Here is a 24,054-nt window from a genome sequence, read left to right as displayed (position 1 = left end):
GTGATTCTTGCTAATTATACGACATGGCATCAGAGAGGTGGCATGGCAACAAAATTCTAGGCGTGATTCTTGCAAAACGTATTTGAATACCTAATAAGGAGGTATGGCATATTCTGTAAATTAAAAAAAAAAAAAACACACACACACACACCCACTTGAAGACTCAGTATTTCTCCTACCCCCCCTTCTTCTTCATTTTACCATTATACTTCTTCCCATTTTGGCCATTCAAACTCAACAATTCCAAAGACTTTTTCAAATCCAAATCCTCCCCATCTTAGCTCTCTGCACCCAATGACTCACTATCGCATTCACTACACGACCACCTCCCATTTTCCCATTACTCTTAGGGCATGTTTACCTAAAGAGAATGAGAATGATTCTCATTCTTGTGTTTACTTAACAGTTGAGAATGAGCATTCTCATTCCCTCGTTTACTTGACAGTTGGGAATGAGAATCATTATCATTCTCTTGTTTATTAAACTTAGAGAGGAAATGGAATGCATGTGAGGCCCACCAAAATCAAGAATTTCCATTCCTGATTTCGGGGGAATGAGATTCCTTAGGGGGGTCCGGAATGAGGGAGGGGGAATTGGAATAAAATTTTTATGTCCAAAATGCCCCCACATTTTTTATGAAAAATAATAAATATCCTTTATTTTATCAATTAAAATGAATATGTAAATAAATATTCATCTTTTTGAATATTTTTCATTTAAAAAACTGTGATTAATAAATATAATGGATTAAAAATAAGGTAAATTGATTTTAACTACTAAATTTCAATAACTTTTTAGTTTAGGTATCAAAATTCAATAACATTTTAGATTAGGTACTAGTTGCAAAGTCAAACAAAATAATAAAATAAAAGGTTTTAGAATTTACAAATATTACATCACAAGCCACTACAATAAAAAAAAATATATTACATCACAAATATTATATTAATTTATACTATATTGTATTTAAAAAAAAATCAATCCAGTCACAATTTAACTGTGACTGTTTTGGTAAATTAAAATAGACAACTCACACTACTATACTATATATTTTTTTGAGTAAAAGTATCGTTTTGACCTCTATTTATACTAAATTATAGTATAATTTCTTTAAAACAAAATTCAATTAAGTCACAACTTAATTGTGACTGTCTCACAACTTAGATGTGACTGTCGTTCAGTCACAACTAAATTTGAAGTTGTGAGTGTCGTACAGTCACAACTAAATGTGAAATTGAGACTACATTAACAAATTTTCAAGATAATATAAAAGCCTCAAAGGCAATTTTGTCAAAACTTTATAAATTTTAACTAACATCCATCATATGTAGGGTAAAGAACAAAAATGTCAAATAGAAAAGGCTCAAATCAAAAGGGCCAACATGCTTGTGACCTAATCTAAAAAACTAGATTTAAATTTAGTAGTTTAATTGAAATACTATATGGTGTTCATGCTATACCAAAAAATTGTTAAGATTTGGTATTCAATCCTAATTTTCTATTAAAAATATTGTGAATATTAAATAGTTGATAGAAATAAATTGTAAATATAAATAGTTAGCAAATGGATTAATAAATAAAAATATTAAAATTGTGAATATTAATAACAATAATACTAGTTGTCCCACGTTTTTTTTCCCACATTTGTATCACACTTGATGTGTCATTACTTTATTGGAAGGATATTTCCTTTTTCTTTTTTAGGTTTTATTTTTTAATTTGTAGTGTCCAATGTATGAATGCCATGTAAGATGGTATGAAATTGTGGTATAAAAATATGGTAAGTGTAGCATTACTGATTAATAAATATAAATATTCAAATTATGATTAATAAATATAATGGATTAATAAATAGTTGATAAAAATATAAATAGTAGTAAAATGAATATTTATCATTTAAAAAAATTATAATTAATATAGCATCTAAAAAATATAATAGATGTTGTAGAAAGACATTTTAGTAATCAAACTCATTTTTATTCTGATTCCTACTAATTAGTAAACATGTTTATAAAAATTAACTTTATTTTCATTCTCATTTTTAATGGTATTAATGAAAATGACTGATTTTGATTCCTATACATTCCAATTCTGCTTCTTTCTAATTCTTTTCATTCCGATTCCGGTCAGTAAACATGCCCAATTACCCAATTCCTCCACTGCCCCAAAGCCACCATTTTCTGAAGCTAAACCCTCCAATTCCTCAGACCCAGAAATTCTTTTATACGGTCTTACACTATGAACAACTCCTTTGGGGAAAAACCTCGCAGAGGGCAAGTCATCCATGGTGTAAAACAACTGAGGGCCGTCCCTCTCGGCCCCCAAATCGAACCCACCGGGCCTCTGGAACCTATCAGCCAACACCTTGAGCTGCTCGTCGGCGCTGACAGAGAACAAGTTGGGAGCTTTCTCGACGACCTCCCAGGGTCGCTCGAGCTCTGACACGGCGGCTTTGAGCTCGGCCCTCTTGCGCATCTCGTAGATTTGGCGCTCGCGGCAGAGCCTGGCCTTGAAGAGCTGCTTGGCCTTCTTCGCCTGCATGCGTTTCCACTGCCACTTTGATACGCCGCCGGGGAAGGTTCTGGGTCCGCCGCCCATTCGGATGATTGTGGGTTTGGGGGTAAGGGTTCGGGATCGGGATCGGAGGGAGAGGTGGGAGAGCTGTGTGTGGAGGAAGAGAGGGGTTGGGGATGTTAGGGAATTGGAGAATGAGAGAAACTGATGGGGTTGGGTATGGAAGATTGACATTTTGAGGAGGGATTATGGGGTGGGCTGAGAAATTGGAGAGGAGTGGATAGAACTGAATTACCGTTTTGCAGAGCATGCACGAAGAAGAAGAAGCACTGTGGAGTTTCCGAGTTTGTGGCTGTTGGCTTCTTAGTTCTCACTTCTTACCATGGAATTGGATGAGGGAGTTCGGAGCCGAAGGAATGACTTTGAACCTCGTTCACGCCCGGCCCATCAAAACAAAAGCTTGGGTCCGTGGGCGGATTCATAGGCCCGGGACCAAGCACACAGGCCAGAGATCATTAATTGACCCATAAAATCTTTTTAAATTTTTAATAAATAAGAGATATCTAAACTGACAAGCCCCTTTTCTTGGGTCCCTTAAATACTCATTTAAGGCCCCGTTTGTTTGGCGTAATGCTACAATTGGAATATGTATTGTATTCCATTCTTTAACTATGTAGTAATATAATAACTTTTACCTTTTCATTCTAATGTTTGAAACAATTTAGTAATTGAAAACATGGAATGAGTTATAATAGAGTAAATAATAGCACTTTTCAAATTTTATCCTTTTCTTTCAACTTATCAAATCTGAGAGAGAGAGAGAGAGGAGAGAGGAGAGAGGAGAGAGGAGAGAAGAAGGAGAGACAGAGTGGGAGAGAAACTTCTGTATCGTTCGATAAAAAAAAAACTTCCTATCGGATCAGTTCAAGGAATTTCAAGATACCAATAATTTTTTAATTTGGAAGATTATATCGTTTTCTTAATCTCTCCTTGTGTTGATGATGAACCCAGAAGTTTCTCTGTCAATTGGTTGTTTCCAGAATTAAAAGGATCGATCTCGTCCCCCTCCTTCAATTGCTTCAAATATTGGCATCAATGGGTTTTCTCCAAGTCGCAGAGGATAAGGAAAGTTGAGAAATTATAATCAACTTAATTAATTGATATATAATTTATTGTTGAAGATTGACATAGATATATCCTACGGTGGTGCTGCTATGTGCAGAACAAAAAGAAGAACATCCATGGTGGTAAAAAATTATTATCAACTTAATTAATTCATATATAATTTGTTGTTGAAGATTGATTAATGGGAGTTGAAGATTGTCATAGATATATAGGGAAAATTTGAGGGAAAAGACTCAAACTTGTGTATCGGAGTGAAATCAGGACTCCTCTTTCAAAAAAGTGCATCCGTTAGAATTATTACTTCACTTAAGCGTCAAATGAGGCTATTTCGTCAAATCTGTTAACATTTTCTGTTAAAAATATTAAAATATATTTTTCTCACTATTAAAATATTTAAAAAAAAACACTAAAAGAAGAAAATTAAAAAAAATTTAAAAAAAAACTAAAAGAAGAAAAAATTAAAAAACTAACTAACATAAGGAAAAAAAAAAAAAAAAAAGGGAGGAGCAGACCCTCCCTCCTCCCCACCACCACTCCCACTGTCACTGAAACCTCACACCTCTCTCTTTCTTTTTATTTTTCTCTCTCTCTCTCCTCTGGCACAGAGGTCGCCGTCGCTGGATTGGGGGGTAGGACGAATTTGGGCTGGGTTGAGGGGAGGGGGGTGCGACGCGGCTGAGGGGTGAGGGAGGGGGTGCAACGGGGCTTGGTGAGTGCGAACTGGGTGGTGCTGGGCTTGGGAGGGGGCGGCTAGTTCTGGGTTGGGAGAGAGGGTCTGCTCCTCCCTTTTTTTTCTTCTTCTTTTAGTTTTTCCATTTTTTCTTCTTTAATTTGTTTGTATTTTTTGTTCTTTCAGTTTTTTTTTTTTTACTTTTCTTCTTTTAGTGTTATTTTTATTAAATTTTTATAAATATTTTAATAGTAAAAAAATAATATTTGAATATTTTTAACGGAAAGTGTTAATGGATTTGACGGAATAGCCTCATTTGAGGCTTAAGTAAGAGTCCTAATTTGGCTCCGACACTTAAGTTGGAGTCATTTTCCTCAAATTATCCCTATATATATATATATCCAATGGTGGTGCTGCTATGTGCAGAAAAGAAAGAATAACATTGGTGGTGGAAGAGGAGGAAGTGGTTTAGAAAAAAGAAAGAAAAACACTTTTTTATTAATTTTTCTTCTTCCATGGAGGAGGGATGAGTTGGGGTGGTCGGAGGCATGGCAGATCTGCCATGGAACAGAAGAATGGAGGAGGACAAGAGGAGTGAGTTTTTATGTTTTCAGTTGTTTAGTAGTCATATAATGAGAGGGTATTTATTGTAATTTTACATTCCAGTTAATGTATGAATAGAAATACCACCCCCCTTAGGATATTTCTATTCCACCTCTTATTAGGAATTGAATTACGGTCAACTAAGGTCAATTCCTTAGTTCATTTCCCTTACAAGCCAGCCAAACACCATATTTGGATGAAATGGGAATTGAATTCCCATTCTTGCTCTAGATTCCGTCCAAACAAATAGGGCCTAATGAGTAAGAGTAAGTAAGAAAACGTTTGTAGAGTCTATTTTATATTGTAATTTGACGATGGAAGTCGTTTATTTTTTAAGTCTCATTTCAAGGATCAATTTTGCAAGATATGAGATAAATCGATCATTTAATCATTTGATTGAATGTGGTCATCATTTTAAATGTTTTTCGAAGACATTATGTTCGTCAATTTGTTTGATTAGAATTATATATTTTAATGATTGTCGATTTATTTAATGTTTTTGCAGAGATGATATTTGAATAAAGACACATAAAATAGACGATTCGGGTTGTTAAAATACAATATGGAATGAGCCCCACAATAAATTCCTTAAATAAAATTATTTGAGAAATCTCTTAATAAAAAAGGGTTTGTCTAAACTAAAAATTGTAAGTATATATATATATATATACAGGCTCCTTCTATTGAGGTATATCTCAACTTATTTATGTTGAGGTATATCCTATTAGGGCTCACACTAGTCGTTTTGTATTGATTCGAACCGTTCATTTTTTACATTTCCATTGATAGATCATCTTTGCAAAAAATTAGCCAAATCGGAAATCATTTGCCTATCTAACTTTAATCAAATAAATGGACGAACCAAATATTTTCGATGAAATCGTTCATTTGTTTTATCAAAGTTAAATAGGCAAATGATTTCGAATTTGACTAATTTTTTGCAAGGATGATCTATTAATGAAGATGATCCTTGCGAACGGTTCGGATCGACACAAAGCGACTCGTGTAGGCCCCAACAAAGTCATACCTCAACATAAATAAGTTGAGGTATACCTCAATAGAAGGAGCCTATATACATATATATTATTTTTTTTGTCTAAAAATTGTAAGTATGTTTAGATGTTTCATTATTCTTCAAAGTAATATTTCTTAAATATTACGTTTCTATTGAGTATTTGAAATCCATCATTCTTTTACATAATAATTATATTTATATGTTGATCTTATGAACACAAGAAATTAACATTTATAAAGTCCAATCAAGTCATTTACACAAAAAATCTCTCACTTTAAATCTTTCTATCTAAAGAGACCCCTTAATGTAATATTAAAAATTTTAATTTTAAGCATGTATAAATATTTATTTATTTATTAATTAATTGTTGTCCATGAGGTACGGACTCATGACCTATTCGGACAAAAAAATACTGGCGCATAAATATCTATATAAATTATAATCCCTTGCACTTATAAATTCTCATCCTATTACCTTTTATAGAAAGAATGAGGTGAAAAGAAACGTTAAATAAGCACATTCTAACCCTCCGTTTCAAGATGCACCAGTGGTCTAGTGGTAGAATAGTACCCTGCCACGGTACAGACCCGGGTTCGATTCCCGGCTGGTGCATTATCATTCTCTTTTTTAAATTTGTTTTATTTTTTTGTTTATTTGGGTATTCCATTATTAAAGGATGAAAAGTTTACAGTGAGACGATGAAAAGTTTACAATGTGTCATGGCTATTTCTTTGCAACTTCGTATATTGAATTGAGTCGTTTTATCATTTTTGGCACTAGTGGGTGTCTGGTTGATGATCACTGAGCAATTATATGCTTCTTCAAAGTTCAAACTTAGAAGATCCATTAAAATTTAACAGCCATATGCAATATTTGCTGGGGCAGGGGGTGTTCTTGGCAGACAGGAGCCTCTGTGCACGTGCAAGCTGCTAATCTATTGTCCCTCTGGGTTTGACTATCACCACCCCATGAGCTGGCACATGATCTCCAGCTAAACAATTCCTGTTAGAAGCACCTATTGCAATCACACACCTACACCCATCATGCATAGACAGTGACTGACACAGACCTTGTAATTCAATGTGTCCAAAACATCTGTTGTTTCCTGCATAATGAGCATCTTTCTATTTTTTTCTCCCCTTAATCTCACTAAACTATTACTTGTACTCAAAAAAAGAAATAAAAGATTGCAGGTCAAGTCACCCCATCAGTAGCTTGTTAGCTTAAACTATCATCAACTCTGTGCCCTGTCTCTGATTTCCCAAACACTACCATGATTATTAATTGGTTATAGATTCCAGGAGGTTATTAATGATCACCAACTTCATGAAAGGATGCCTATATACAATTCAAGGTGATATACATATTTGCTGACATGCATATATTCCAAGGATCATATGCTATGCAACTCTCATATGATAGAACCTGCCATTTTACATTCATAATATCAGTGTGCAGCCCCAATACATGAATGTATAAACATAGCAAGCATACTTTCAGCATGTCGATATGCTCTATATATGCAAGCATTCATAACACAGTGTCTAGTAAGATATGTGATGTTTTTTAAGATGTTCACAGACATGAATCACATGATGCACCTTCTGCTATTTTTCCATTGACACAATGTTGAAACAGAAGTAGGATTATTGGTCAATTTGCTTTAGATTGGCAACAACTTGGGAACACAAATCATAATCTAAAACTCAAGTGAAAAAGGAATAAGAGCAGAATTCTTCACACTAATGACAAAAAATTTTTGAATGTCGGTCATGGATTCTTTACTGAAACAGTTTGGGATTGTTTCTTAAAATTTGTCTACAACTCTTTCCTGTATTGGAGACATTGGTGAGGTCACCTAGTAAGTAGGTACCTACACCTACTAACTCAGGGTTTGATCACTCACCTCACCATATGATTGTTGTAGATGATTGCTTTTGCCATCACAAATTCACAAGCAATGGACATGAACAGTCCCCAACAAAAGTTGAGCAATTTCTAAACATCTTCCATTCCTTATCAGATTTATGGGAACTAGAGCCATAATTAATTTTACAAGTTAGTTGTAATTAAACTTAATTGCAGATACAGCTTAACAAATAAACATGTTGGAGATCTTGTTCCCTGGATTGAAATCTTAGTTGTATTTCTAATATTCAATGCTTACACGTGTAACCCTTCCTTCATTTCTCCATATCAGAGACAACCCCATTAATTCAAAGTACCAAAAGTGATTAAACTATTCCTAGAATCCGACAATTGGAAATTTCTATCAAACCACACGATTATAGGATCTGCTTCAATGCGTGAGACCCCTATATAAGGCCCTCAAAGCCACTATCTGATCCTCATTGCCTCAAAACACAAGCATCTCCAACACCCCATTCTCAAGATGGCTCAATTGCTTATCCTTGGCTTGATCTTAGCAGATGCTTATGTGATTGCAACCATGGCTGATCAAAAGGGTCAGACCACAGTGCAGTCTAGTTCAGCTCCAATCTCAAACACTACACCAGCTCCAAATCCATGTCCACCCAATGAAAAAAACTTGTACAAAGCACAAGCACCTATGAATAGGAAAATGGGAAAGCACCATCCAAGTATGAGCAAGTCCTTTAATGCACCAGCTTTAAGCCCAAGCAGTGCACCAGCTTCTGCAAAACAAGCAGCTGAGACTGAAGAGAATGTGAGTATACTAGAGCAGGAGATCCACCTCAAAAAACACCACCATCGACTGGACAGGTCAGTTGCCGGAGGCGGTGTGATCCTTGGAGGGCTTGCCACCACCTTCTTGGTCGCAGTTTTCTGTTACATAAGAGCCACTACAAGACATAAAGCAGAGACCAGTGCCCAAATTGCTAGCTAGGTTCTGACATATGTATGTAAATCAGTAAATGAGTGTTAATTTGATTGAGATCACATTACTGTAAAGAATTAAATTGATACGAAGTAGAATATGATTTTGAAGCCACATTATTTCAGTGCCTTAAATACGTTTTAGTGTAAAAAAAAAAAAAATTGGACCATATAGAGTCTGTGCCATGAATCTATGAGATTGAGAGCAAATACCCCAGTTGCAAAATTGCCTATAATTGAAACTTAAAAAGAATGAACATTTTGGAGGGCCAGGAGACGCCCATATCTGTTTGGTGGCATGTGCTGCTCTCAGCCTCACATCAATTTTTATTCCATGACCTGTGAAATAAAAGATTACAGAGTCACCATCAAATGAGGGTTTTGAGTTAAGAAGTTGGAACCACATGTGAGGTCTATTATAGTATTATACAATATGATTCTAGTGTCCGTACAGTTTAATTTTGTAGTTTTTAGCTTTAAGGATATCCTTGCAAAAGAATTAACAAAATTAGACATAGAGGCTACTTATCATCTAATTATGATTTAATAAATAGATTAACAAAATATTTTTTTAAACGTTGAAATGATGATTAAAATATTTAAGTGTAAACTCTAGCCAGTTTTTTGTTGGTGTTTTTTCAGGTCTGATGGTGCTTTCAATTCCGTTTTGGGGTGGGTGATGCAAGTACAATTGTTCTTAATCACATAAAGAGGGTGTGGTGGTTATAGCCCTCCCTCTTGGTCGTATTGCTTCCTCCCAACAAGTAGAGATTGACGTTTTTGCACGGATCCGGTTTGTCTTGGCTGCTGAGTTTTTTTCTATTCTCTTGGAGTTAATTCGATTTCAGAAGATGGAAGAGGATTTAGTCCCTGACGGGCACTTTTTGGAGGAGGCTACGAGAGTTTTGAATTCAATTGTTCGAGATTTACTGTAGTTGTATGTCTAGAATTATAATAGGATAACACATGCTTTTACCTGCTTTGTTTTACATTGTGTAGATCTTACTAGTTGGGTGAGAGAAGCTCATGTATGGGCCGTATGGCTTCAACAATAATTTCAATTGGATTGTAACTTTTGTTTAGTTTTTTTCAATAAAATATATCTTTCAATAAATAAAAAAATATTTAAGTGTTTCCAATTTAAACATTTAAAGAAAATCTTAAAACAAACAACTTGAATTTAAGAAAATATTTTGAACTGGGTTTTATATGCAAATTGAGGTAGAACAATTGATAGACTAGTTTATGAAATAACTTGACAGTCATAAAAGTTGGTATAAACAATTTTTGACAATTTTGGAACATGGCATTCCGGTATCATAATTAGGAGTATAATATGTCATTTGAAAATTAACGACACAGACCAAACTCACTGTTATTGTTGTGTTCTAGGGGAGTTTTTGGCCAAAAAAAATATGTTTTATGGTCTCAAAACTGCATTTGAAGTTTTTTGGAAAGTTTTGACGTTTTGTAAATTTCATGCTTTTTATTTTTATTTTGGAAGAGTCGAACTCTGAATCTATCGTAATTCTAACGGGGGCTTGTTTTTGTTTTCTTTTTACCTGTCTTTCATTTTGTTAAAAGCCTATATAAAGGCTTGGCCAAAAAAAAAAAAAGCCTATATAAAGGGCTTAGGGTGTCTCTATAGGGATTAGGGACTTAAGGTGTAAAATTTCCAGCCCAAAGAGTTGAGTCTAGATTGAGTATATAAAACCCCTAAACCCTAAACCCGAACCCGAACCCGAACCCTCTTTTCTCTTCGTGGTTGTGACCAAATTCCCAAAGCCTTCCCTCGCAAGAAAGAAACCAATTTAGCTCTCTAGAAACCGAAAAGAGAAAACTCCGAATCAACCACACAAACTGATACAGCAATCAATGGCGACAGACAAGTCGGTGATGGCAGTGATCAGAGCCGCGAGGCCAATCTTTCGCAACAACAACGACAAGGTCGCTTTTGCCGTTCACGCCTCGTTCCTCGCCTCCGGCTACGAGCTCACCGCCACTGGTCCCCCTGCTTTTTCTGATTCTGCCCTCTCCTCCTCCTCAACCGGTACTCACTCATTCAAATTCTGCAAAAGTTTATTTATTTTTCTAAAGAATTAATGAATAAAATTTTCTCAAGTTCTTGGTTTTGTTTTGGGCTTGTAGATGAAGTGGGTATTGATCAATGGAACCAGCTTGACGAAGAGTACGCGTTCATCTACACGAACCCAGAAAAGGGTTCGAAGAAGGTGCTGGTCAAGTGCCTCGTAATGAACGATAAATTACTGGTAGACGTTCTGGCTGACGGGACTTCTGAGCCCCTCCATCTCGAAATCAAGTGGGTTTTTTTTTTCTTTTCTTTCTGATTATGTGTGGCTTTGAAATAGGGTAATCTTTGAATTCTTGCTAATGGGGGTTTGGGTGGTTTTTAACAATTTGCAGTGTTGGCGACTATGTTGGAGAGAATGGGGGCAGCAATTACTCCGCACAGTTCAAGAATTTGGAGAAGCTGGTGAAGAGTCTGGACGCTGAAGTTTTGTCTAAATTAGATGGGCCTTCTAAAGCCAGTTCAAGTAACCCTATAAGTGAGCCTGGTGCTGGACCTTCAGGCCCTCAACCTCTTCCTTCAGGGTATCTCTCACTCACTCACTCTCACACACACTTGTACACACAATAATTTGTAATTGTACACCCATTTTTTCATGCATGATCCATTAATAAATACTACCAATTGATAATGTGAAAATTGTAATGAAACAGCAGTTTTTATAGATTTTCATAAATAGTTCAATTTCAGTTCTGAAATGTTTTATCAGATTTAATATTTATCTTAGAAAGTTTTTAAAACACATGTATATATATAATATTCGTATGCATGTATGTATGTAAATGTCTACATATACGATTCTATGAGGTCCATATTTTAAATTCGTTTCAGTAATTTTCAAAAGTCAAGACGGATTAGCAGCTTAGGTTGTAAGGCCTGAGTAGGTGGGTGGGGCTTGTCTTCGGTTTTCAAGATCCTAACACTAATTAAGTGCGTCAATGCTTTCCTGTTTATAGCATCCTATAATCTTTCCATTATCTAATTTAGGCGATTATTTCTAGTTTCTCACCTGTTTTTCTCCTCAATTTGATTGTCCCAATTTAACTAGGATTGTTTACAACCAAATGACTCGCTTTTTTTAGAGTAATTCAGCCTTGATGTTTAGAGCAACATAAATGTTTTAGTTTCCAAAAGTTAGGGCTGTTGAATTTGCATTCAAGTTAACTGGAGCTAGTTGTTATGAGTGAGTTTGTTAATTGTATTTTGGGGACAAAGTAGACATATTTTGTGTATAGTTTCTGCTCTACTATTCTACTACAATGCATAGTATGAGATTTAGCAGCATCTTGCTCAGCTGATATGTACCTTTAAAAAATTGCTGGATGATTTTGTCTTTACTGCATTGAGTCACTTATGGTTTGTAACTTTGTATCATGCAGACAAGTTTTCAAACTATGCAGTTTACTCAATATTTTCTTGCTTGCTTTGCAGAATTGTATATCCTCCTGTTACTCCTTTTGGTGGTAGTGATCTTGTTCCTGGGCCTCCGGCTGGAGTGTACCCCACTAGGTATTTTACTTTCACAAATCATGGCGTTGTTGGCCCTTGCAATTTAATCCCATGCTGTTCCAGATTTGAACATGTATATTGTTATGTTTGTCTTTCAGGGGTGATTTTAGCGATGGGGGAATGCTTTTAGGTTTGTAAGATCATTATTTGTGTTTAATGTGTTGGAAATTAATCGTGTGACATTTTTTGGGACTCAGTTCATTCATCTTGTGAAATAGGACCCAATGATCCTCGGTGGTTTGGTGGTGTTAGAGATCCTGGGTTCTCTGGAGGACTACCGTGAGTTTTTTTAGACTCTCTCTCTCTCTCTCTCTCTCTCTCTCTCTCTCTCTCTCTCTCTCTCTCTCTCTCTCTCTCTCTCCCATGTTTATGATATACTTTGTACATACTTTGTACTGCTGTTCTAATTTTGTTTGTTATTTTTGGAACAGGGGTGTTCCTCCAGGTGCTCGTTTTGATCCATATGGACCACCTGGTGTTCCTGGTTTTGAGCCAAATCGGTTCACAAGGTATATGGAAACTAAAATTTTCCGTACAATATCATTAATAACTTCCTAAAGATGGTTTAATCCAGGACTAAACCTAGTGTTCCATGTGTTTGTACTTTAAACTAGTTTGTATATTTTTTGTTGGTAATTTCTGTATGGCCATTTAAAAATCTTAAAGGGTCCGGCAGTTGGTCATTGGTTGAAGCTGAATCATGGCTTGCAGCTATTATTATGGTACAGTAGTTTTTAGTTTACTAATGGAAAATAGATGCCCCACTGGTTGGTGGTAAAGTTAGTTACTGGTTTTGATTCTGTACCAGAAGTTTTAGTGAGGGTAGAATTGATAGGGTTTTGTAGTTAAATCTGTCTGGGTGATATTGATCGAGTAATTACTTGCGTGTTCACAGTTACATTCCAAATGCATGTTTAATGGTTTATGGCATTTTGGTTTAGGTCTTCACATGCCTTGACATTTTATGATTTCTGTTTGTTGCAGGACTCCGCGGAGACCAGGGAACCCTCACCCAGACCTGGAGCATTTTGGGGGTGGCTCGGATTTCATTTAGATCTGTGCCAAAAAAACCCACACTTTTTGCCTACTTTTATATCAAGTTAACTACGCAAATGGTTTTATTTTTTTTTTCGTAATGCGGTTGAGTATGCAAATCTGTGTGATTAGAATTGTCAGATATGTTATATGTGTATGTTCTTTTAAGCCTTTATATGGTTAATGCAAGGATCAATTAGTTGTGGACGATGGGTTCATTGCATCAAATTGCGTTTGTTACATTAAGCCGTTTCATAATATTTTGTAAATTCTGCCAAACCAAGTAGTGATATGATGAAAATTGAAAACCAACTAAAATTTGTTAACCAAGTGAGATGGAGTTTTCAAATTACTCTGGGATCTGGATTGTATATATTTTTTAATCATCCCTATGTCTCATTCGAAGTTTTAACATGCACGAATGTAATATTTCACATATTTGAATTTGAACCTAATCCTCTTTCAACATAGTAAATTGTTTGTTGAAATTGAGTGTTTTCTAGTGTAAAGACCGGTCTATCTTTTGAAAAAAGGAAAAGAAACGACTAGTTCCTAGAAATTTCTAGAATAATTGTAAACACAAAAGGCCAAGGAATCATACGTTGGATTTTGTATTGTACATTTGTACATGGCAATATGAGCCATCAAATCACATAAATAATTGAGAAATTTGAAGCCCGCATACTGTTATGGTGGGGCCCGATTGACCCACCCACCGCCTTAAAGAGAGAGAGGAAGCTTCCATCCAACTCCAGAATTCCAACCCCGTGGAGGCGTAAGAAAATGGGAAGCGTGTGTGCCGCATTTTCCAGAGTGTCTTCCCTGAAGCATGCCTTAAACAGTGCATCTCTCACAGTAAGATGGATCTCATATGTTGGGGGTCAAAAGTGAAAAATGGCCTGAATTTTCTATGGAGCATGCCTCAATAGGGCATCTTCCACAATGAGGTGGGCCCCTCATTTTTCATGGAACATGCCTCAATAGGGCATCTCTAACAATGAGACGGCCCCTCAACACGAGGGATCCATCTCATTGTGAGAGATACTTCATTGAGACATATTTTATAAAAAACTCACGCCATTTTTCACCCTTTATTTTCTCTAACTCTCTAGAAGAAAACTCTCAGCTTACTCATTTTTTTTATGACAATAAAAAAACTTAATCAAAATTATTCTAATACATAAATTTAATTTTTAGATAACCGTTTAGAAGACTAATTTTAATACAAACTCAATCCACCTAAAATAAAAACTAAAACTAACTAAGCTTAACTCACACAAAATAGAAACTAAAACTAACACAAGTCTAACTCACTTAAAATTAAAAATTGAAACTAATACAAGCCCAACTCACCCAAAATAGTTTCAGCAAACGTAAAACTTGAATTGCAGTCAGTGAACTAAAACAGAAGTCTACGAACTAAAATTGCATTAAAAAACTAAAACTGCGACTGCATAGATATTTTCACTATACTTTAAACAAATATAAGTTTTACACTTTTACATATCAAAAAAACTAAAAGAATTTGAGAGAAAAAAATTCAAAACAAACTAAACTTAAAAAAAAAAAAAAGAACTAAAATTAAACTAAATAAGTTAAGTGATCTAGAGATTAGAAATGTTACCTTATTATGTTCTATTAATAAATGTACTAAAGGTAAGAAGAATTTTTTCTTTTTTTAATGTCTCATGTCATCATATGGCTCCAAAGCCAAATCAAACACCAAAAGTAAGCCAAGTTAGCCAAGCCACCCCTTCTAGAATGATTAAGACCTCTAACTATTTTTCTATTCATAAAATAATATATTTAATACCCATCACTATATCTTTGGCAATTGTATATTTTGTTGTTGGCCGGATGATATACTAGTTGGAATTTGGAACCCACCTGGTAGCTAGTAGCTTTGACTAGTGCTTCTGCTGCTGCATATATATGTGTTCTTAGAAGCAAATATATATTCTTGCTGAACCTCCTCTGGCCCTTAACAGTTTTTGTTGGAAGATTAAAGAAGCAAGCAGATATGGGTGTCCCTAATCCCAAGATTAATTGTCTCCTCCTACCTTTGTTGCTTCTAATTGTTGTTTCTGCATCACAGAAGTCTTCAGCTGTTGAAGCAAGGCCACTTTCCCTCTTACCAAAACAAGGTAAATTAACCATTCAACAACACACACATATATTTCTCTTTCCCTCTCTCTCACAATTAGTGATTCTTGATTGATATAATTGATTACTTAATTAGATATCTTGTTTGATAACTTGTAGGAGGATATTCAAAGGTTTTTGAGACACTTGGAATAGTTTGCGAGTGTTGTAATGAAAGTGGAGGTGAATGCACAACTACGTGGACTCAGTCTTGCAGTACTAGCAGGCTCAAATGCGTTCCTTGGAAACTACATTAGAAAATAGCAACTCAGTAGCAGCCTTTTGCCTTTCTCTTCCTACTCTTGTAAATACCCTATTCTATTAGACTATTACTAGTGAAAATAGTTTTTTTTCCCAACTGGGTTCTGTTCTGCTGCATATCTTTAATTTTCTTTGGTAAATAAAATATCCCTTTTTTTCTTTTCTTATTGCTGATGTTCTGTTTCATGTGAAAGATTATTGGTGGTTGAATCTTAACTAATAAGCGGAACAAATTTTAATGCTCATCAGTGATAGCTTAACCTTACTAATTCAGACACAAGTTTGTTCAAGTGTTGAACCCACGCTCTGCCTCTAGATAAAATTGGAGGAGGAAAAGGGACGTGGCCTAAATTTCTTCACAGCAAGACTTGGTGTCTTGCTCCTCTTTCAATGAAAATTTGACTTTCATCATAAGTTGCCATGTGCTAGCTGCGAACCCCATTCACATCAAAAGGAGTGAACAAAATTTTGTTACGGATTTTTGACAGATTTTGATTTCTCTTAAAGAAAGGTACCAGTTTTTGTACAAGAGGTTTGGGTTTTCCCCGTATGTGATTAAGTTGGGCTAGACAGAGGCTTATTGATAAAGGCCTAAGAATGAGCCCAGATTAAGTGGGCCCAACACCAACTGGGCTCAAGTATTCCTCACATAGAATTAGGCCAGCCAATCCCAACTTCAACGGGCTCAGATAGAAAAAGTTGGGGAATCTGCGCTCCTTTCTAATTTTCCATTCCCGGCAAAACATCACCAACACAGTATTTTCAAATCAATGCCTTATGCCTGCCCTCATTTTGGTTGGAATCAAAAGGACTTGTATTTTAGTGCAGGACTGATGATAAAAATGCTCATGCCATGCTCATAATTGAAGTGTGACATGTTCTAGAAATGACTTTTAGGGTGAAATTGGGTTTTGATATGAGAGCATTTTAGCTCATACAAGTTAGAGAGAGAGAGAGAGAGAGAGAGAGGTGAAGCCAAATCCAAAAATTGGAGGGTAGCTAGTAAAGCACACGCGACCCTCGCTGTGATGCTGTCATAGGCTATAGAGCTAAGTGGGACAATGAAATCATGCATTCATGTTCTTAACGTGGGTCTCTTTTCAATTTTTGCACTTTTTTTCTTCCTTTTTCTTTTGTTCTTATCCGTGAGATAGGACTTAATAGGAGGTTCATGTGCATGCCGTTTTGTGATTGTTCTCCTCGTATTTATGTCCCAATGCCTTCAATCTCATCCACATTTCTCATGATCACAAATTGTTTATATGTGCAGCGCATACTTAGGCTTTGTTGGCTTTCATTAACAGTTGGGGACCCTGTTTAGATATTAATTGAAATGATGCACAACCCAGGCCATTAGAAAAATGCCACTTCATTTAGAATGCCATTATCTATTCCTTTAGTTTTGTGAGAGAATTCAAGAGAAAGGCCAAGAAATTAGGTCAATGGCTGGCACCAGTACGTAGTATAATGATAAAATAACGAGTTCTAAATGCACATGTTTTATATTTAACCTTCACAAGTATTAAAATATTTGAATTTACTTAATATGTATAACAATTTACGAATGATTATACGTATTTAATCAAAAAATGAATCGTTTAAAGTTTTTTCCCTTAAGAATTAAAACCAGCAAAAGGAAAATTAAAGGAAAGCAACAAAAAGGCAGGTTGTTTCCTAGTAAAATTGTATTTCTAGGGGATGTCTTTACGTGCAAATATGAAATTAGATTGGGACTTTTCTTTCCTCCATCAAACATTTAAGCCAGCCACACAAAGACGTTGCTTTTCTGAAATTTAGGATTTCCTATAGTCTTGCCTAACCACAAAACTGGAAAGTCTTGAACTTAATTATCAAATCCAGCATAAGGGAGATGTACGGTATATCATTAATATCTCACAAAGTCAGGTGAGAGTACATTATTGGATTGGATAACCTAATTGATTTAGATTGATTATTTCTTAGAGTTAATTACACTTATACTCCCTTAGGTTTATTATTTTTTCACATACATCTCCTGAGATTTTAATAATTACACATACACCCCCTGAGGTTTCAAAACTGTTGCATATAACCCCCTATATGAGATGAAAAATGATGAGAAATTATACAAAAAAGCATGTTAAGGGATGAAATGGCCTAATAAGATTACTCAAGGTGTAAAGTCCAACCTCAATACAAATATTTTCTTTTTTGTTTATTTATTTTTTCCTCTTGTAGGGGGTTATATGCAATAACTGGAAAGTCTTGAACTTAATTATCAAATCCAGCATAAGGGAGATGTACGGTATATCATTAATATCTCACAAAGTCAGGTGAGAGTACATTATTGGATTGGATAACCTAATTGATTTAGATTGATTATTTCTTAGAGTTAATTACACTTATACTCCCTTAGGTTTATTATTTTTTCACATACATCTCCTGAGATTTTAATAATTACACATACACCCCCTGAGGTTTCAAAACTGTTGCATATAACCCCCTATATGAGATGAAAAATGATGAGAAATTATACAAAAAAGCATGTTAAGGGATGAAATGGCCTAATAAGATTACTCAAGGTGTAAAGTCCAACCTCAATACAAATATTTTCTTTTTTGTTTATTTATTTTTTCCTCTTGTAGGGGGTTATATGCAATAACTTTGAAATCTCAAGAGGTGTATATGTAATTTTTGAAACCCCAGAGGTATATGTGAAAAGGCGATAAACCTCAGGGGGTGTAAGTGTAATTAACTCTTATTTCTTAATGCATATCTTTCATGTATGGTATTTGATTGGATCAGGTGGGATAACCTTCTTAATTTTCTTATTGGAAAACATATTCATATCTCTCTCATTGTTGGATTCGGTGATTTGGTTCCGTGTAAGACCAAGATATAAAATTTTCAATTACAAGTGATACATATTAGTAAAGTTATTCAATGCACAATTATTAGATCGAGCACCCTAAGTTTTAAGAAGCTGGTATATGGATGAGAGGGGTGCAATAGTAGATTAATAGAGATTGAAATTAAGGGGGGGATTTATGGGACGGCGACAGTCCATGTGGCCTAAAATGGAACACACGTACACCATGCAGCAACCCTCCTCAGTGGTACACAACTACACCTGCCGTGACCCATCACATCCCATATATCATGTATCATCTATGTGGCCCCTTAATAATTAACCCCTCCCCTTACTCACATATCAACTTCGCCATCTCACTCTTCATTAACCCAATAATTGCATCAACCTTTATCAAAATTTTCTTATCCAAAACATTCAATCACAAAGATTGGATGATTGATCTTTTACTCCTTTCCAGTATTCGGATTACAATAAAATTTTTGGATCATAATATTTGACATGTTATGTTATTAAATTGTATATTAATATTGTAATTTTATATATAATTTTACCTAAATTGATAATCTCATTCATAGTTAGTATTTGATACATTATAAGGGAAAAAAAAAAAACTTAAACTTTGACTCATGTGTCAATTCAAGATGCGTATTATGAGTTGTATTAATATGCCTCCTTAACTTTAATTTTGAAGCTAATTTACTTATTCCGTTAGTCCAATTATATTTTTTGTACTAAAAATGACCACATATGACTATGTGTAGTGGTTTGACTTTTATGTTTTTATATTACAAGTACAATGATGAATTTATCTTTAAAAAAGTGATCATATGTCTGACATGTGATCACTTTTAAACAAAAATTACAAAACAAGCTAACAAAAATGGCATATTGACATCAAAAGTAAAATTGAGGGGGCGATTAGTATAACCTATAATTCATATACTTAATTGACAAAAAAAGTCAAAATTTAAGTCTTTTTTGAAAATTTTCCCTAAATATAATTTTACTTAAACTTAATAATCATTCATAATTTAACGATATAACATTAGTGTTATCTGAATACGTATATTGTCCGTAACTTCCAACTTCGAAAGTACCAAATCTAAGCTTAAAAAAAGAGGGAAAGGGTGAAGAAGACCAATCTCTGTTTGGTCCGACAAGATAAAAAGATAAGGTCATAAGGGTCTCTCTCTCTTTATAAACTGTACGGTCTGAACCCATAGGTAGGCTATTCATCGACCAAACAGACCGAAAGAGTAGCAAGGAAAAGTCGAAAATGGGCTTCGGTAGGGTAGGGGTTGTTATTATCCACTAGGGTACTCGTGGCAGTAAAAGGTTGGGACTCGTCCGGAGGCCCCACAAGGAGCTCTCCCGTACCACGTGGCGCAAATCTGTAAACTGTTTCGACAGGTTGAACGACGAGAAACAGAAACGCAAAAAATAAAATTACGAACAGAGAAACCGAAAGAGAAAATCATACAAGATAAATTAAATAAATATTTGCAGAAAAAAAGATCAAAAATTTTGAATTGGGTAGGCGTCCTTTTTGGCTTATAAATTGGGTGGGAGCGACGGTTTCGTTTTTACTCAATACCTCCCTTTGATCATTCACGCGTCTCTCTTTCTCTGTTTCCCATTTTGCTCTGTCTGTCTGTGTGCGTGTCCTGTTGGTTTCTGTTTGTTTCTCAGCAAAACCAATTCCCTATTGCCGTTTCTTCTTTATTAAGCTTCCCTTTTTATTGACGGTGCTTCTTCCATATATATCACACTCTGTTCAGGTATAAAACAGAGAGCTTTGGGTTTTATAAGAATATATATATATAGGGAGAGAGAGAGAGAGAGAGAGAGAGAGAGAGAGAGAGAGAAAGAGAGATAGAGAGGAATGGAAGGAAGAAAGCAAACTGGGTCGTCTTCTTCCTTCACTACTGAGCTGTTTGGGTCCAAAGAGTCATTGTCTTCATCTGGGATTTTCGGGTCTATATTTGCGCCTTCCTCGAAGGTATTGCTATTCCCCCTGTACAAGTTCTTGTCTTTTTTTCTTTTCTGAATTTGTGAATTCTCTTATGTTTCTTTTGTTGTCGCCCTCAATTCTTCATTTTAGTTGTAATTTTTATATGTGCATTTTGCGGTATTGCTTTAAATTTTGAGAATTTTAGCTCTGTTCTGTTTAATGGTCATGGAATGCAATTTTATGTCTGTTGGTTGAATATAGCTCAAAGTCGTCACCTTTATTTAATTTTGAATTGTTGGGTGCCTGTTTTTGCACTGCTGCTCATAAACTCTTGATGGGGTTTATCTATGATTTTCCCAAATTGGGTGAAGGCCTAAATTTGTTATCAACATGTCCATATTTGCTGAATTGAGAGATTTTTGGTCATTGATAAAAAGTGGGTTAAGCTGATGAAAACAAGATTTGCAATGAGAGCTTACACTAGTTTTATTAACGAAGGGCTTTACAATTATATAATGTTGGTATATGTTTGTTCTTTGAATGGATTTTGCTTCATCTTTCCTCTAAGCTTTTCATAGTTAGCAAGTTCTTTTGCAAATTCAATTGAAACTACTTAGAGTATCATTTTTATTTTTTTTGGTTTGGCTTAGTTTTTATCAGACTTCTGTTATTTATGCTGTAACAAGTTCTGAGAGAGACTTTGCTTCGTGTTGATTTAGGTGTTAGGGAGGGAATCTCTGCGTTCTGAAGTCACTGGGAAAAAGCTCACGGATGAACCATTCAACTCCAAGCCTGGAGAGCAAGGTTTGTATGGTTTTCTAGCTTGTATCTGTTGTTACAATCGTGTATAGATGGCTTTTTTCTGCATGTTAGGCATAAGCTAAGTTAATGTATCCTTGCGTGATCCTGTTTCTCATTTGTAGATTCAACAATTCTTGGTTTTATTGAAAGGCTAAGACATGAATTGTGTGTTTGAAAATTGCCCCCTTCTGTCTACCCTACTGTTTCTGCAGGCGGTACCGGTAATGGCAGTGAAGATGAGAGTCAGAATATGCCAAATAAGTACATGAATTCAATCTTTCAGGATCAAAAATTACAACCATGTCATCTCAGTTCATCAATCTATTATGGTGGCCAAGAAATCTATTCTCATCCCCAGAGTAACCAGAGCCCTGGATTGAACTCTATGGTGAGCATATATATATATATATATATATATATTTTGCTCAAACAATTGTCAGTTATAGGCATTGGTTCTATGAGCACGCCTCTTTGAGATTTTTCACCAGGCATAATGCAGACACGTAAATTGGATTTGAGATTTAACTAGTACACCTGTCAGAAAAATTCCACATTCAGATAATCTTCTTGATGAGCTTTAGGTTTGATATATATTGGGTCATTTGAAGTTTCTGGGACATGGCTCTGGTTTAATCCCCGACTTAGAGTTTTATATCTAAGCCTGACTTAGATATAAAAGACTTCATTTGAGTGCTCTCTCTCTCTCTCTCTCTCTCTCTCTCTCTCTCTCTCTCTCATGTTCTGTCCTGCAGTCCTGGCAGGCAATATAGGAAATTTCACAAACTTATTATAATCAATATTTAGGAAATTCCATTAGATTATTGTTGCTCTTAGTTCAAGGACCTTAAAACTTTTATTGTGATTATTCCAGTTCAAGAAAGATGGGAGTGAAGATGATTCAGGGAGTGCTTCTAGAGGAAACTGGTGGCAAGGTATGATACTGCAATTTTTGTACAGGTGCATGAACTGCCTTTCTGGAATCTGTATGTACTATTCTAACATTTTTTCTTCTATATTTTTCCATCTGTAGGGTCTCTCTATTATTAAGAACTCATTGTCCGAGGCATATACTCATCAGGTATATTATTCTTTATAAAAAGGAAAGGTATATTATTTCTGAAACATTTACTAGGCATAGTAGATGGAGAGTTATTCGATGACATAACACTTCTTTTTTCTTTTGGCAAACCTTGGTCATGTTCTGTTTGAACTTTCCTGAAGTACAAGTTTGGTGAATCTTTACATCCACCTTTAGAATCTTACTCTTTGGTTTGATATACTATATTAGTGGTCATTTATCTTAACAAAAGTTTATTAGTTCATTTAATTTATGTAATTTGATTTCATGGTGTCATATATTTTCCTAGTTTGAAGTTGATTTAACTAAAACGGGTTTCTGTTTGTGTATGTGCTTTGCAGATAAATAGGAAATAGGGTAGCAGCAGATCATCATGGATGGCTGGTTCGTTTTCCTCCAGCCCAAAAACAATCAGTCAGTCATATGGAACAGTTGTAGTTATATATAAGCATCTTTAGTTTTACTGTAAAAAAATATGAAGGTACTCTCTTTACTGTAAGGGATGTTCAGTTTAGTGACTTAAATTTTTCAGCTACTATTAAGTAGTAGAAAATTTAGATATGAAGTACTTTCAGTTATATATATATATATATATAATTGTATGGTTGAACTCCCAATTGCATGGTTTTCTTTAGCTCCATTTTATTCTTCTTGTTATTTACATCTGTGGTCCATGACATTTGTTACCTGAGATTCCTGAGAATGAAAATCTGACTGATGGCATGCATCAGAACGTGGAAGCTAGTCATGATATGTTCACATTTGAGGGCCTATGTTGTACACTGCACATGAGTTGTCATTTGGTTTTCTAAATCACACAATGTATTCTTGAAATGATAGGGTTATCTTCACCTCCTTGCCACACAAGTCAAAAAATGTCATCTTTGTTCACATTCTGTCCGGTTTCTATTTGCTCTTGATGCCCCAGTTTAACAGTTACAGGTCTTATTGGATGTGATGGTCCAACACTGTTTATTCTTATGATACTCCTATTCTGTTCAGTTTCTTTCTTACCTCAAATTTGAGATTCCATTGAAGTGCCACATAATACTAACTAACAAATCACTCTTCAAAGGTGGTGTGGGCCGTGTGGCCCAGCAAAACCAAAATTATCTTTGCGACCTGTCGACCTGTTTTGCCTCCAAACTGTCCTTTCTATTTCTTATCCAAGCTTTCAGATTTTGAGTCAAGGTTATTCCCTACCCAAATGTGACCTACAGGTTAAAGTACTAGTCCTTATCCATGTCTGGTGTGATATTGCTTTCCATGGTCGTTAAAGAAGTTTGTAGATGTGGATGAAGATTCTGCAGCCACGCTTTTACAAAGTTGGGTTTGATTTTGATTTTACAATGAATGTTTGTCTCCAATGGTTCAATCATTCATTTCAGCTTATAACATACTCATCTGAGTCATCTCAGTAAACAGGGCTCTGTGCAAGTCCAATTCTTTTTGGCAACTAATTGTTGGGTTTCTGAGTCTAAGCTCAGAAGAAAATGGTAGGCCCAAAAAACAAAGAAAAGTAACTATTCAATCACATGCAGTTTTTCTGACCGA

The 24,054-nt window shown here is 35.3% G+C and overlaps 5 protein-coding genes and 1 non-coding gene across 6 annotated transcripts; 5 read left to right on the top strand and 1 right to left on the bottom strand.

Annotated features, from left to right (window-relative positions):
* Positions 1-2,076: 2,076 nt before the first annotated feature.
* Positions 2,077-2,856, bottom strand: LOC147281555 (putative DEAD-box ATP-dependent RNA helicase 48). The gene has a single exon (XM_086246573.1). The coding sequence runs from the start codon at positions 2,746-2,748 to the stop codon at positions 2,077-2,079; it is 672 nt and encodes a 223-aa protein (XP_086102699.1). The 5' UTR covers positions 2,749-2,856.
* A 3,612-nt stretch (positions 2,857-6,468) lies between these two features.
* On the top strand, positions 6,469-6,539 carry TRNAG-GCC (transfer RNA glycine (anticodon GCC)). Its single transcript has one exon. It is a non-coding gene; the product is annotated as a tRNA-Gly (tRNA).
* A 1,583-nt stretch (positions 6,540-8,122) lies between these two features.
* LOC147281553 (uncharacterized) lies at positions 8,123-8,948 on the top strand. The gene has a single exon (XM_086249264.1). It carries the CDS (start codon positions 8,320-8,322, stop codon positions 8,791-8,793), a length of 474 nt encoding a protein of 157 aa, XP_086105390.1. The 5' UTR covers positions 8,123-8,319; the 3' UTR covers positions 8,794-8,948.
* Positions 8,949-10,537: 1,589 nt separating this feature from the next.
* On the top strand, positions 10,538-13,626 carry LOC147281552 (proteasome inhibitor-like protein). Its single transcript, XM_086247688.1, has 8 exons — positions 10,538-10,833; positions 10,932-11,103; positions 11,208-11,396; positions 12,304-12,381; positions 12,480-12,511; positions 12,600-12,660; positions 12,813-12,890; positions 13,366-13,626. Exons 1-8 carry the CDS (start codon positions 10,659-10,661, stop codon positions 13,433-13,435), a joined length of 855 nt encoding a protein of 284 aa, XP_086103814.1. The 5' UTR covers positions 10,538-10,658; the 3' UTR covers positions 13,436-13,626.
* Positions 13,627-15,283: 1,657 nt separating this feature from the next.
* On the top strand, positions 15,284-15,984 carry LOC147281551 (uncharacterized). Its single transcript, XM_086249171.1, has 2 exons — positions 15,284-15,560; positions 15,679-15,984. Exons 1-2 carry the CDS (start codon positions 15,437-15,439, stop codon positions 15,813-15,815), a joined length of 261 nt encoding a protein of 86 aa, XP_086105297.1. The 5' UTR covers positions 15,284-15,436; the 3' UTR covers positions 15,816-15,984.
* A 4,188-nt stretch (positions 15,985-20,172) lies between these two features.
* SIS (E3 ubiquitin-protein ligase RLIM-like protein) lies at positions 20,173-23,140 on the top strand. Its single transcript, XM_086248109.1, has 6 exons — positions 20,173-20,669; positions 21,341-21,425; positions 21,635-21,810; positions 22,294-22,354; positions 22,453-22,500; positions 22,842-23,140. Exons 1-5 carry the CDS (start codon positions 20,553-20,555, stop codon positions 22,467-22,469), a joined length of 456 nt encoding a protein of 151 aa, XP_086104235.1. The 5' UTR covers positions 20,173-20,552; the 3' UTR covers positions 22,470-22,500; positions 22,842-23,140.
* The last annotated feature ends 914 nt before the right edge of the window (positions 23,141-24,054 follow it).

The sequence above is a fragment of the Dryas octopetala genome, chromosome 6 (assembly GCF_963921425.1).
Source record: "Dryas octopetala chromosome 6, drDryOcto1.1, whole genome shotgun sequence".
In the NCBI taxonomy this organism is placed as follows: domain Eukaryota; kingdom Viridiplantae; phylum Streptophyta; class Magnoliopsida; order Rosales; family Rosaceae; genus Dryas; species Dryas octopetala.
The sequence above is the reverse complement of the archived record's forward strand: the minus strand, read 5'-3'. Positions and strand labels throughout refer to the sequence as shown.